The sequence below is a fragment of the Rousettus aegyptiacus genome, unplaced genomic scaffold, assembly GCF_014176215.1.
Source record: "Rousettus aegyptiacus isolate mRouAeg1 unplaced genomic scaffold, mRouAeg1.p scaffold_m13_p_6, whole genome shotgun sequence".
In the NCBI taxonomy this organism is placed as follows: domain Eukaryota; kingdom Metazoa; phylum Chordata; class Mammalia; order Chiroptera; family Pteropodidae; genus Rousettus; species Rousettus aegyptiacus.
In genome coordinates this window covers 114,124,147-114,137,872 of record NW_023416309.1, presented here as the reverse complement: position 1 = coordinate 114,137,872, position 13,726 = coordinate 114,124,147, and the positions used below count along the sequence as shown (strand labels likewise).

Here is a 13,726-nt window from a genome sequence, read left to right as displayed (position 1 = left end):
GAGTTCCACAGTCTCCATCGATCACGGAAATACAAATTACAATGAGAATCATCCATCCACCCACCCAGCCACCTTCATCCAGCAACCTGGAAAGAAATATATAAGATGAGTAATCCATGTCGACAAGGATCTGTTCAGGGAGGAGGGGGCTGGGTCATCCTCGGAGGGACGGGAACTGAGGAAGCTTCTCTGGCAGGCAACCTGGCCGTCCTTATTCACATTAAACGTCCATCCCACAGACGTGCTCAGGTCGGTACCCGGAGATGCACGCGCGGGGACGTTTGACTCGCAGGAAGCCGCACGCCATCTCCACGCCCCTGCGGGAGAGACGGCCCGTCTCACACCCTCCTCACCGTCCGTGAGTCGTAGGCGGCACGTGCCCCAGCTTCTCTGCACCTAAGCCTGACCTTGCTGCTCCATTCTGTCCAGTGGGGCAGAGTCGAGGCAGAGCTGCCCTGGGCTCATGCCTTCCACCTTTCCTTCCCCCTGGAGGAGCGTGGACATGGCAGGCCGCCTTCGACCTCACGGAGGACTGGAGCAGAGAGACTGCAGACCTGCGCCGCGGCAGGGGGCCCCACGCGGGCCCAGGAGGCTCACGGGCACTGCCACAGCCCGTCCTGGGTCCTCGCACACCCAACATGAGGGACTCATCAAGCAAAGCGGGAGCCGCGTCCCCGTGTTCGAGGACCCACGCAGCTGTGGAAAGACAGGCCGTTTGCGAGCAACGACAGGGACAGATGCCCGGGGCTGTGATTTTAAAGATGCGAGAGCCTCAGACCGCACACGTAACACGGCCCCACCCCTGGGAAGAGACGGTGACGCTGCGTGCGGGAAGCGCCCTGTCCCCAGCGCCGCTGCTGCCCCTGGAACGAGGACCTGCCGAGCGAGTGTGCGAGCAGGGCACACACGGCACCGAACGGCCCGCACCGGCCGGCGAGGACCTGCGTGTGGGCTGAGGGCGTCACGTTTATTTCTTTTACAACCTTCTGTAACAAAAACTAGTTGTATTGTTTAGAAAGGAAAAATGTAAACGTCCACCAGCTGTTAAAGGCGGAAGGGGGGCCGAGCTGCAGGGTTTCCGACACGTCTGTGTCTGAACCCGGTAACGAGCAGGTGCAGCGTGTTACCTGGGCAGGCAAAAAGGCTACAGCAAAGGCTCCCATGGACAGAGCAGGCCAGGAACCGTCTCCCTAGCATAGCGGGAGGGAGGCCCCGCTGCCCCTATTCCCTGGACGCAAGGGACCACGTGACCATTAAACTGGGCAGGGCCACCCTGACCCTCGACCCCCACAGGGGAAGGTCCGGCCCAGCCCGGGAGGTCACCACGCACGACGCGCTGGCAGCTCCGTGCTGCTCCCGCGACGCTCCCGGCTCAGTGAGGGTCAGCGCTGACCACGCTCCGGCCACCGCGTCCTCTGCGTGACTGTCAGGGGGAGGCGGACGCCTCACCAGCAGCAAAGAGGCAAAAAATAAAATTTATTTTAATATTGTGGGTTCTGAGGCCTTGTCTTTTGAGCTGAAATGTGATTCTTTTTATTTCCTGAGAGTCAGAAGCTACTGTTTAAATTTCTGATGCAAAGCTGACGGTGAGTCATTACAATTATGAAGCAGTGATTCCATCGGGCACTAGGGACGATTGCTCCCTCCTCTGCGTGCCCCTGGCCCCACAGACCGCCGGGTCCACGGGGGCCAGAGCCTTTCCCGTTCTAATGTGCATCCTGGGGCAGCGAGGCAGAGTCCTCCACTTTCCAAACTGGTCTCTGGCTCTGTGGCTTCCGGGTCCGGGGGGCCTGCACCCTACAGCACCCTGGGGGGGTGCTCCACCGCAAGGAGGGGCATGGTGGGCCACAGTGGGGAGGGCAGCCTCCCAGGGCCCCCACCAGAGGCAAGCCCCTGAGGCGCTACTCCGTCCACCACAGCAGGCAGGGCACTGGTGACCACCCGCTGGGCTAGGCGGCTGTCCTAGACTCCACCTGACATTGTGTGGCGCCCTTGGCCTCTGCCCACCGCCTGCTGGTAGCCTGACCCCTGCTCAAGGTCTGTGATGCTCAAGGTCTCTGGGCAGTACTGGGGGGGGGGGGGGCTTCAGGGGGAACCCTCAGCGGGGGGCGCGCCTGAGACAAGGGACAACCTCACCTGGAACGTCAGCCGGGAATGGCCGGCTTCGCGGGGCAACGACGCCTGGGGGTCTGAGTCCCTCGGGAGCGCAGCATGGACTCTAATGAACCCGCGGAGGAAGACGGCCCCAGCGCGCGGCTCACACGCGCCGCCTCGGCCGCCGCCGCCCGCATCGGGGCCGCGCACCTGCACCGGGCAGCCCCACGGCGACGGCCGCGGTGTGGGGCGAGCCGGCCTGCGGGGGCCGCGTGGCGACAGGGCCCCGGTGCGAGTGTCTCCCGGCCCGGCCCGCGCCCCCCGCCCCCGCCCCCGCCCCCGCCAGGGGGGCTCCGCGGCCCCCGCCCCCCTCCCCCGCCCCCGCCAGGGGGGCTCCGCGGCCCCCGCCCCCCGCCCCCGCCCCCGCCAGGGGGGCTCCGCGGCCCCCGCCCAGCCCCGCGCGCGGCACCCTGATGGAAGCAGCCCTCCCTTCTTTCGAAGGACCACAGTCAAGGCCAGGTTTTCATTTCGAAGAAACAGAAATAGGTTTCAGATCATTTATTCATTACGACTCACTCTTATCTGTCAGGGCACGTTAGACATTTAAAACCAAAAGCAGGTCACCGGCTTCATCGGGCTGTCGCGGGGCAGGGTGGACGGAGGCGGGAGCTGAGGGCGCTCTGTCTGGCGTCCGCCCCCGGGAACATGAACCCCGGCGGGCCGCGCCTCCCCGCTCAGTGGCTTCCTCCCCGCACAGGCAGGACGTGCGGGAGCCGTGGAAACATGTGCACGCGCGTGCGCGGGGGGGGGGGCCCGCCTCCCTTCCGCGGGCTGTTCCTGAGCGCGCCTCACCGGGGCGGGAGGCCGTGGCCCTGCCGGGGTCCTCAGGTGTCCTCAGGTGTCAGGGGCAGTGCGGACCCCGACACGTCACCGCAAGCTTGTGGTCCTTTACAATCCTTAAAGCTGAAGGTTTAGCGATACGTCCTCTCCTTTCCGTTACCACAGTCAATTATTTACTCCGTGAGCAATTCTAAACAAATGGTATTAAATTATGAAATTTGTTGTTTTAAATTGTCACCTTCTTTTAACTAATTTTCACATCTTTACTATAAAAGTTGGTCTTTTTTTTTCAAACTGGACGGCTGCCAGTAAGTGAGCGGTAACGTCCTCGCCGACCTCTGCCCGAGCCACGGTCCTGTCCCTTGCTAGCGGTGCCCTCCGCTCTTTCTCTGCGTCCTTTCACAAACGTCACGTGTAAACGAACGTTTCTGGAAGGATGCACAATTTGAAGTACGGCGGGGCTGTTTCCTACGGTGTTCTGCAACCTCCTTCTGAACTCGATTAACTTGAACACCGTCTGTACTGCTGATTCTTTTAACTCTTACGGCTTCTCCAGCTGACCTGCGGCGATGATCTGTCCCGCGCCGTGGCGGCCGCTCAGCTCCTTTCCGGCCGCGTCGCAGACGGCGTTGCACGAGCGGCCCGGATGCTGATCTCGCACACCCTCGAGTGCCGCTGTGAACCCGATTCCTCGAAGCCGCCTCACAGGGTCGAGGCCACGTGCCCCGCACCGGTCATGGCTGCTCCCGTTGCCGCGTTCACCTGTGGCGTTTGAGACAGCAGGTTTTCGCCCGTTTCCTCTGAGAGTGAAAACAGCTTCGCTCCATTGTCCCTCGGCGTACAGGCTGAACCCGCGCACACTCTTCCTGGCCCGTCGCATTTCTCGTCTTCAGGATCCCACTCACACGCTCTGCCCATCACTGTTTCGTGCTGTGCTTGCTGAAGATTTTTGATTTATAACAGTTTGTGAAGGAAATTAGCTTTTATCTGCCCCCATGCATTGCAAATATTTCCCCATTTGTTACCTTGACTTTATTTATACCTTTTTTGCAAGATGGGCATTTAAATTTTTTATGTAATCAAATTTATCAGTATTTCCACATAAATTTTTGTGACATGCTTATAAAGGTTTCATTATGCAAAAATTATTTATTAAATGCCCAAGGATTCTTCCAAAGTTTTGTTATTATTTTTCACTATTAAATATTTTACATACAAAAAAATATACATTCCCCACTGCTGCCCAGTGTCCAGCGTGAAAAAGACGACGTCATGACCAGAGCTGCCCTTGCCGCAGCTCCGGGCTCTCCTCCCCTTCCTCCAGGGGTAACTGCCGGCTGGGACTTGGGTCCGCTGCCCCCAGGAACGTCTGTGGCCTTTGCCATATGGACGTGTGGTCTTTATGAACATTAAGGGATCTCGTGCACCCCTTAAACTTTTATGAACGGCGCTGCTCTGCGTAGCCTCTGCGGTTTGCTATTTCCGTCCCACATTGTGATTGAGGACGTAGCCATCCTGATTCACGTGGCTGTGATTCATTCATTTTCCCTGCTGAATGGGTTTTATGAAATACCGACCAACCTGGGATTCACTTTGGTGTTTAAGATATGAATTGTCTGTGCACAGTTATTACCTGTGACTCATTCCTCCAATAAGTAACGTGTCTGTGATGATCTGGCTGCTGAATCGCATGAAGCAAGAAATGACATCTACACTGATGCTGATGGCTCAGGAGGTAGGTGTTTAAACCTATTTTTGTTACATATGTCATTTCATTTTAAATTTATATTTAATTATGTTTATTTTATTGTACGTTTATCACAACAGTGATACTGACCGCTGCTTGGCCGATTACTCCGTGCGCAACCAGAAGCAGATGTTAGCAGACAGCAGGCGGCCGGGACGTCCGAGCCCTTCGTCTGCCTCACTGAGAGGAAGTGCTCCCTGCGAGGCGTCACACAGCCTTTAGGGAGTGGAGTGGCTGTGTGGCTGTCACGCTGCTGGAAGGATCTCGGGCGCGTTTAATTCACGGTGTGAGTGAGTTTGTGTGTGGGTGTGTGAGCGAGTGTGAGTGCAACACACACGTCACATGTGTGCATCATGAACCCCTACTCATCATTAGCAGCAGAAAAATATTGACTGTGTTCGAGGGGCTCTGCCACCCACGACCCCCTTCCCCCAGGACTCCCCCCTGAAACCAGGGTCATTCGTTTTGTGCTTTTATCCCCTTGCTTTGAAAAAATAATTTTAACTCATGCTTGTGTCTCCCTAAAAAGCACGCTGTTTAGTTATGCTTGTTTTTGAGTTTCACAAAAAATGATACCAAACGTAACGCAGCCAAGCCTTTAAGTTCAAGTCCTATGCTTCTACAAGCGCCCCACCCGCTGGGCTGCTTCAGCTAAGCCCTGTCGGGTTAACCTTCCACTTGGGGACGCTCCAAACGCACCGGCCCTCCTCCTGTCACAGCCCTACTGTGAAAAAATGCTCCTGTGAACCTTTTTGTATAAAAACTTCTGCGTCAAAGATGAGACAGAGAAAAGAAAGACAGGACTGAAAGAAGTGCGCGTGGTCGGCCACAGCGCTGGAGACCCTGGGAGCCGCGGCCACGCGGGGCAGAGGGTGTCTGACGTGGCTGTCACCGCCATCAGGTGAGTCAGACACTGGCACACACTTCCTGGGAGCCAGGTGAATTGCCTCATGAAAAGGGCCCTGTAGATCAAGGACTCGTTTGCTCTCTGGCTGTCTGTGGGGCAGCAGAGAGCAGGGACCGTGAGATTCTGTTCCAGAGATGAAAACATGTCGCCGAGAACAAAGGGGCGCGGGCCCGGGAGGGTTCAGTCAGCACGCCACTTTGACACCAAGGAGAAGCGTTAGCGTTTGTGGAGCTTTTTTAAAACATCCAAACTGTGTGTTTTTAAGAAAAATTAATCCTTTTTGGTTGCAGCTAGCAGTCACGATTTCCAAGACGAACTGTGCAGTTTCAGCCTCACGAACGCTGCACACACACGGCAGCCTTGGCTGTGAGTCAGACGCGTGGCGGTGAGCGCGGTGACGGGCACCGCGTCTGCGGCCCGTGCGCATCTGTGTCTGCGGCCCGCCGCCCCGTGCGCGTCCGCGTCCACCCCGAGTGCGTCCGCACCCGTCACCCCGTGCGCGTGCGCGTCCACCGCCCGCCGCCCCGAGTGCGTGCGCGTCCACCCCGAGTGCGTGCGCGTCCACCCCGAGCACGTCCACACCCGCCGCCCCGAGCGCGTGCGCGTCCACTGCCCGCCGCCCCGAGTGCGTCCGCGTCCGCCCCGAGCGCGTCCCCGCCCGCTGCCCCGTGCGTGGGTGGCGGGGCCGCGCCTGGTCCGCGGCAGCCTCTGTGCAGCAGCGCTACTCTTCCGTCATACGCCTTTTTGGGGGTCACTTTATCAAAATGTTAGGAATTCAGGATGTTTGTAAACAAAACTGTTTCATTAAACACGTCGCAGACACCCACTGTCTCCCCGCCGCGTGGACACTCACGGGCTGGGCGCCACTGTCCCGGAGCCTGCGGCAGAAGCGCTGACTCGGGCGCGCCTTATGCTCCCGAGTGAAATCATGTGACACGCCGAGGCGTCTGCCCCTGGGAGTCGTGCGGCCCATGGGACTTAGGACGACAGGCCGCCCGCCGCTCCCCTTTGCTGCCTAATTACTGGTCTTGGGGACCGGCTGGAAACCGGCCAGTGACCAGTCACCGGTTAGAAACAGCAGGGTGGGCAGAAGGTCGGGGAGGAAGGGCCGCCCCGCCCCATCGGGGCAGAGCCCGAGGAGCACAGGCCGCGGTGGGGAGACGGCAGCGCACAGCCCGCCTCCCTCCCGGCTCGGGGCGGCGCGCACAGAGACCCCGGTACGGCGACGTCCCGGCACGCTGCCACCGCCGCCTGCGAGGACCCGGCAGTCCCCGCTTCAAGCGGCTCTGAGCACAGTGAGGAAGCAGGACACAGCATCGCCGGGCGCGGGGCGGCCAGGCGGGGGCGGAGAGGAGGTGCGGGGCGCAGGGACGAAGGTGCCACCCGCGCAGGGAGCGGAGGGCCAGGATTACGGAGCGATGGCGCTGCGGCCGCTGGCAGCGACGGATGTGTGACCTGCTCTGAGCTGCGTGACCGCTCACCCAGGGTCCACGGCTCGCCTGAGGGCGGCCCTGGCCTGCGCTTGCTGCGGCCTGGACAAATGAGAAATGCCATGTGCCCACCACTGCGGCGGCACACGGAGGCTTGGCATCGCGGTCCGGCATCGTGGTCCCGCCTTCCCGCCCTCCCCCATCCCAGGCAACCATCGCTGCTATTGTCACCAGAGTTTTGCCTTTTCCGGAATGTCACCAAGCTGGAACCACAGGGTGTGTGGCCTTTGCGACAGGCTTTTATCAGGCAGGACTTTGCTCCTAAGGTCCCTCCACGGCTCTTTGTGGCCTGGAGCTCGTTTCTTTCCACCACTGAATAATGCTCCGGTGTCTGGCTGGGCCACCGCCGCAGAAAGGTGATTCCTGCAAATCCCAGACGTAGAAGAGGGTGACATGGCCCCCTTACTAATCAGACGAGGAGTGCGCCAGAGACGAAGGCGACATTCATGACGACAAGCGGAGCAGGTCGTCGGGGAAGATACCGAGTGTCCCCAACAGGCACACTCTCGCCGTCGGAGCTCGAACCCACGAGCGAGACCACCAGAGCCAAGCCCGCAGCCCGGCACGCCACTCCAGTCACCTCGTCAGTAACTGGGAGGGTGAGACTGATAGTTAAAGTTGATAGATAAAAACCTTATTAAAAAGCAAACTCCGGGTAGAGTAATTATATCTTTCCTAGTTAAAAACACGCCGGCGCGAATGCAGAAGCCCGGATGGCACTACTGCCGTCCGCTGCTCTGACGTATGTGACGCAAACACCCCGCGGCCACCGCAGACCACACCCTCTGTGCGGGGGACGCTTCCCGGGTCAGCCACGTGCCGGGTCATAAAACTGTTTCGGCAAAGTCTGAAGGGTCGAAACCATACAGAGTCTATCCTCTGACTACTGAATTTGAATTACAGGATATCTGGAAAATCCTCAAATATTTGGAAATTAAAAAATACATGTGTCAAAAAAGATGTCACAAAGGAAAATAAAAATTATTCAAACTGAACAACAGTGGAAATATGACTTGCCAACATTTCACTAAAGCGGCACTTACATGGAAATGCACAGCCTCTAATCCCTACAGAAAAAGGAAGAAAGCTTCAAAGCTAAAACCCAAATTTCTACCTTAAGAAGCTAGAAAATAATGAGCAAACAGAACTCAAAGTGAGGAAAAGGAAATAACGAAGCGCACAGACCGGCGAGAGAGAGAGCGCAGCCAGCAGAGGAAACGAACGCGGCTAGAAGGTGCTTCTGGAAGGTCGGTGAAGACTGACAGGTCCCTAGAGGGACAGAACGCAAATAAAGGCGAGGACACAGTACCCACTATTTAGGACTGAAAGCGCAGCCACCACATTTCCCAAAGACACCGAAAAGATGAGGAAATATTAATAAAGTTATACCAATAAATTTAACAAGTTAAATTATATGGAAAATGCTGTGAACATACCACTTCCCTAAATGACTCAAAATGAAATAGAAAACCCGTATAGCCCTGTATCACTCACGGTCAGAAGCCGTCCGCAGAGCAGGCCAGGCTCTCAGCCCCGAGGCCAGCGCTCTGTCCTTTGCTGGTCGCTCTATTTCCAGCTCCCGAACTCGTGGTTGCCACCCCAGCAGGTGCTCAATGAACGCTGACGCATGCACGAGTGGGTTTTTAAACATCATTCTGGGAGCAAAATGTTCCCCGATCCCTATATGTAAAACAGAACTCGTTGCCTCCACTCCGCTCCTCAGTCCTCAGGTGCGGTTTACTCATCTCCACGACGACCCCTTCTGTCCGCATGTTTGCAGTCAGTAGGTATCTCGCTCTCCCCACCACGTGTCTGTCTGTCTGTCTGTCTCTCTCTGTGTGTCTTTGTGTGTCTCTCTGTGTCTCAGTCTCTCTCTGTCTCTGTCTGTCTGTCTCTCTCCATCACAATGTGAGCTCCACAACAGCGAGGTCTTGGTTTGTTTTATGGACTGTTGTATCAGGGGCTCTAAAACTGGGCATCTTGGAACCCATTAGGCCATCAGTCAGTGTTTCTTAAATCTTGTAGCTAAGGTCATAAAATTAGTTTACCCCTTCATAGACTTATTTTACTTTTGACCTGGTATATCACCAGAAAAGGGCCAGGATGAGTCCAGATAACCGTAATATCATAGTAATAACATGCAATCCTGTTGATAAGCCCTTTCTACCTTAAAAGCTATTCCACCTATTAAAATTAAGCAAGTGTCATCAAGATAGGCCATATTCTGGGCCATAAAACATACCTTACCAAATTTAAAAGAACAGAAATCATGTAGTGTCTGCTCTCAAACCACAATGGGATGAAACCAGAAATCATTTATAGAAAGACACCCGGAAAAAACCCAAATACCTAAAGATAAAACAACACACTTCAAAATAACACATGGGTCAAAGAAAAAAACTCAAGATAAACTTAAAAATATTTTGAATTAAATAAAAATGAAAGCACAACTCATCGAAATGTGTGGTATGCAGCAAAAGCAATACTCAGAGGGAAATTTATAGTATTGAAACATGTATTAGGAAAAAAATCTAAATCATTAATCCGAGTTTCCATTTAAGGAAACTATAAAGAGTAAATTCAAAGTAAGCAGAAGAAAAGGAATAAAAAGAATTAGAGCAGAAATCAGTGGAACTGAAAACAGGCGATTGGTAGAGAAAAATCAATGATACCAAAAGCTGGTGCTTTGAAAAGATCAGTAAAATTGATAAGCCTCTAGTCGGGCGAACCAAAAAAAAAAACAGAGGCAAGACGCACAGTACCAAAATCAGAAATGAAGAGTGCATCGCGACAGCCCCCACAGACACAAAAAGCGTGACAAAGGAACACTGTGACCAGTGCCGTCCTCCTGGATCTGAAAACCTAGACGAGACAGGCCGATTCCGTGCAAAACACGATCTGCAAAAACTTAAGAAGGAAAAAACAGACAACTGGAACAGGCCTGTACTGATTAAAGAAATTCAATCTATAATTAAGCTTGCAAAGCATGAGGCCCAGAAGGGTTCACTGGTGCATTCTACCAAACATTTAAGGACGAAATTATACCAATTCTCTACACTCTCTTTCAGAGGATAGAGGTGGAGGAAATACATCTTAACTCATTCTCTGAGGCCAGATTACCCTAATAAGAAAGCTACAGACCAGTATCTCTCAAAAACATATAGTTGCGAAAATCCTCAGCAAAATGTTAGCAAATCAAATCCAATAATGTATAGAAAGAATTATACCCACAACCTAATAGAATTATCCCAGGTATGCAAGGCTGGTTCAGCATTCAAAATATCAATTGAGCCAACACATAAACAGACTAAAACGGAAAAAAAAAATCACATTGTCATATTAATAGACAAAGAAAAAACACTTAACAAAATCCAACACCTACTAATGGTTAACACTGTCAGTAAACTAGGAACAGGGAGAAACTCCTCAGCTTGGTAAAGAATACCTACAGCAGCCTGCGGCTAACGTCCTACTGAATGGTGAGACTGAATGGTGAGACGTGTGAAGCCCTCCCACTAAGACCAGGTTCAAGTTCAGGTCACCTCCTCTCGCCCCTTTCAACACCACTGTGCTGCTAATGCCACGAGCCCAGAAAGGGAAATGAAAGGCATAGAGATCGGGAAGGAAAGACTGTTCACAGGTGACGGTTGTCTCCTAGCGAACCCCAAAGAATCGACAAAACCCCTGGAACCAACGAGGATACAAGGTTAATACACAGAACCACCTGTTCCGCTACATACCAGCCGTGAACAAGCGGAATGTGAAATTAAAGACATAACACCATGTGTACTAGCCCCTGATGGAACGCGCAGGTGTAAATCTAACGAGACACGTGCAAGGCCTGCGCGGGGCAGTGACAGAACTCTGATGAATGAGCAAAGGAGAACCGAGTGAGGTTTCTGTGAACCAAATTTGTTTCTGGCCCGGAATTTGAAATTCTGACGGTCGATGTGTAATTTGTTCTCCACGACCCAAATGCATTAGGACTGAAAGGGGACAGCGGCCAGCTACTGGGCGGAACGTCTTGGAATCGTGCCTGTTTCAGTGACAAAGCTGAAAAACGATCAGACACAGGAGTCGTTTCTGCTGCGAAACGCGGGCGGGCGCTCACCTTGTTGAAGACCCAGATCTCCCCGTTGACGGTGGGCCGGGGCACCCCGTGGCCGTTGTAGTGGAAGAGGACCCGCTCCTCCTTGGCGTTCCGGCGCAGCGACGTGCACAGCTTCTTCACTTCGTCCACGGTCGGGTCGAGGCTCTGCTTGTACCGGGCCTGTGGCGGGAGAACAAGGTTCAGAGACGGGCGCTGGGCTTGCGGGGACGCCTGGCCCACGTGCGCAGTCATCCTCGGTGCCGCGTCCGCCTTTCCCAGCTGCGTGACCCGAGACAAGCGACCCCGAGTCTCGTCGTCTGTGAAACTGGGATGAGAACTACTTCACGTGGTGGTCGGGAAAGTTCCCCACTCAGCAAGCATTGTTTGAGAAGCCCCGTGGAGACCCCGCGAGATAAAGGGCAGCCTGCCGCATGCCTGGCATGAAAAGAGCTCTCGGGAGCCCCGCGTCCTTCCGAAAACGCGACCTGGAACGTGGAGGAGACGAGCTGCTAAAAGTGAAGAACGGTTAGAGGAAACGAAGACGGAGAGGAGACGAAGGGGCCCTGAGTCCCTGTCGCGTCTGCCCTGCGGCTCCCCTCCCGCCGCCCCGTCCACCCAGGCCGAGCCGAGGAACGGGAAGGACTCGCTGAGTCAGCAGGACCGAAACGTAAAGCCCACGAATCAACAGTCTTCTCACATGCGAACAACGAGCGCTCACAGCGCGACCGCACGGAGCTCCCACCGAGAGTCGCGAAGGTGGACGCGTGGGCATGACCTCGAGCGGGTGCACGAGCGCCGGCCAAGGACGCTTCGCCCGCCGGATGGCCCGGCGGCAGGCCTGGCCGCCTGGGCACCGTCCGCCGCAGGCAGGACGCCCGCGCCCCCCTGGCTGACGGGCGAGCGCGACGCGACCCCACGCGACAGCACGCGGTGCGGCGGAGTCAGGCAGGTGCCGCGTTAGTTCACGAGGGGAAGAAACAAGCCGGAGCGGCCAGGAGAGCCCTGAGGACGGGAAACCAGGGGAAGGCCTGGCCCCCGGGCGCCGAGCCCCCTCCAGGAGCCCAGCACGTCCCCTGGCCCCCGGGGGACCAGTGGTTCATGGTCGCGACGCCGTGGATGCTGACTGCAGTGCGCTGAGAGCCTGCGGACTGCAGGACGGCTGCGTGGGGGCCGGCGGCGCGGCCAGGACGCGGGAGGTGGCGACGTCCGCGCGCCCGTCGGCGGGCTCCCTCCTTCGTGTTCACTTCTCCTCGTTTGCGTCCAAAGCCCTGTTAACGGTAAACTCCTGACCTAAAAGGACCGAGATGGAGCCGCACCCGCACCGGCGCCGCGGAAGGAGCCAGCGAGCGGCAGCACGGAGGCCGCGCCAGGAAGTCGACGGAGACGCCACGTGCCCGGCCCGTCACACGCCGCACAGGCACGTCCTTTACAAAGGTGGCGTGTCCACCAGGAAGGACTGCGTTCTGATTTTTAAAAATGATGTACGTGTTTAAAAACACTGTTTATCTTTGTTTTTAAAAAGGAAAGTGAAACCAATAAGCCCCGTGCTGCAAGGCCCCTGCGGAGGGCGCCGGTGGGCAGGGGGCATGAGCAGCGAGAGGTGGCGCCTGGGGACATGGCTCCCTCAGAGGGCCGGGCGCCCGGCTCCGCCTCAGCCTGCGCCTGTCTGCGCGGGCTGTGCTGTGACGGCCACGGCTGCCGAGGGACTGCCCCCCTGCACTGACGCTGGCTACAAGAACAGTAATGAAGCAAACCAAAACAACGAATCCCACCCGCGTGAAATCACGCGTCTGGGCAGGTGCTGAGATGTCCGTCATCCCTTCTCTACCTTGGTACTCGGAATTCTGCATAGGAAAGTTACAAAAACGATACAGAAAAACTGGTAAACTACTTGCGTGTGTTCTGGGTGAGACAGAAACGAGTCTTCACGCTGCGAATGCCTGTACTCTGGCCGGTTGCAGAATACGAGATGAGGGTGCTTGATAAATGGCAACCCAGTTCTGGGGGCTCAGAAGGGAACATTTCACTAAGACGCTGTGACATTGGACGCACGCCCTCCACACCCACACCCGCGCACTGTGAAACTACAACTCAGGCTTCCCCGGTGACTGATGAGAGGAACTTTCTCTTAACAGAGAATCCTGGTGGCAGAAGGGAGGCCGAGTCACACGCCACCTCCCTCTAATTTTTAACGATGGATCCAGGTACCACACAGGAGACGGATGGCCAACGTGGCCGTCCTAAAGGAGGCGGCCCACCAGCTACAGGACTCTGTGCCCCCGAACACCCCCTCCCGTCGGGCTGAACATGGCCATGCCTCTAGATTCGTCAACATGCTGGGGCGGGTCCCGGACGGAGGCGAGGGGGGCGCATGGGGAGGTGACTGGCGAAGCCCAGACCACGCGCCGGCTTCTGCGACCAGCAGGCAGCGGGAAGGGACGCGGACTGGCGGCCGGTGCGGCTCGGGCGGGACGCTGATGTTTGGGTTAATTCCGCAGATCCGGAGGGTGCTCGGGACCGTCACGGTGCGCTCCCCTTACTCGCAAGCGTCCCGATTC

General features: G+C 56.2%; 1 protein-coding gene across 4 annotated transcripts in view; it reads right to left on the bottom strand.

Annotated features, from left to right (window-relative positions):
• The window catches only part of RPTOR (regulatory associated protein of MTOR complex 1), a 159,282-nt gene that overhangs the window by 82,238 nt on the left and 63,318 nt on the right, over positions 1 to 13,726 (bottom strand). For all 4 annotated transcript variants that reach the window (XM_016143312.2, XM_036222311.1, XM_016143313.2 and 1 more), the window contains exon 4: positions 11,190 to 11,348. In XM_016143312.2, the coding sequence (XP_015998798.2) occupies positions 11,190 to 11,348 (159 nt within the window). The remainder of the gene's footprint in view (positions 1 to 11,189; positions 11,349 to 13,726) is intronic.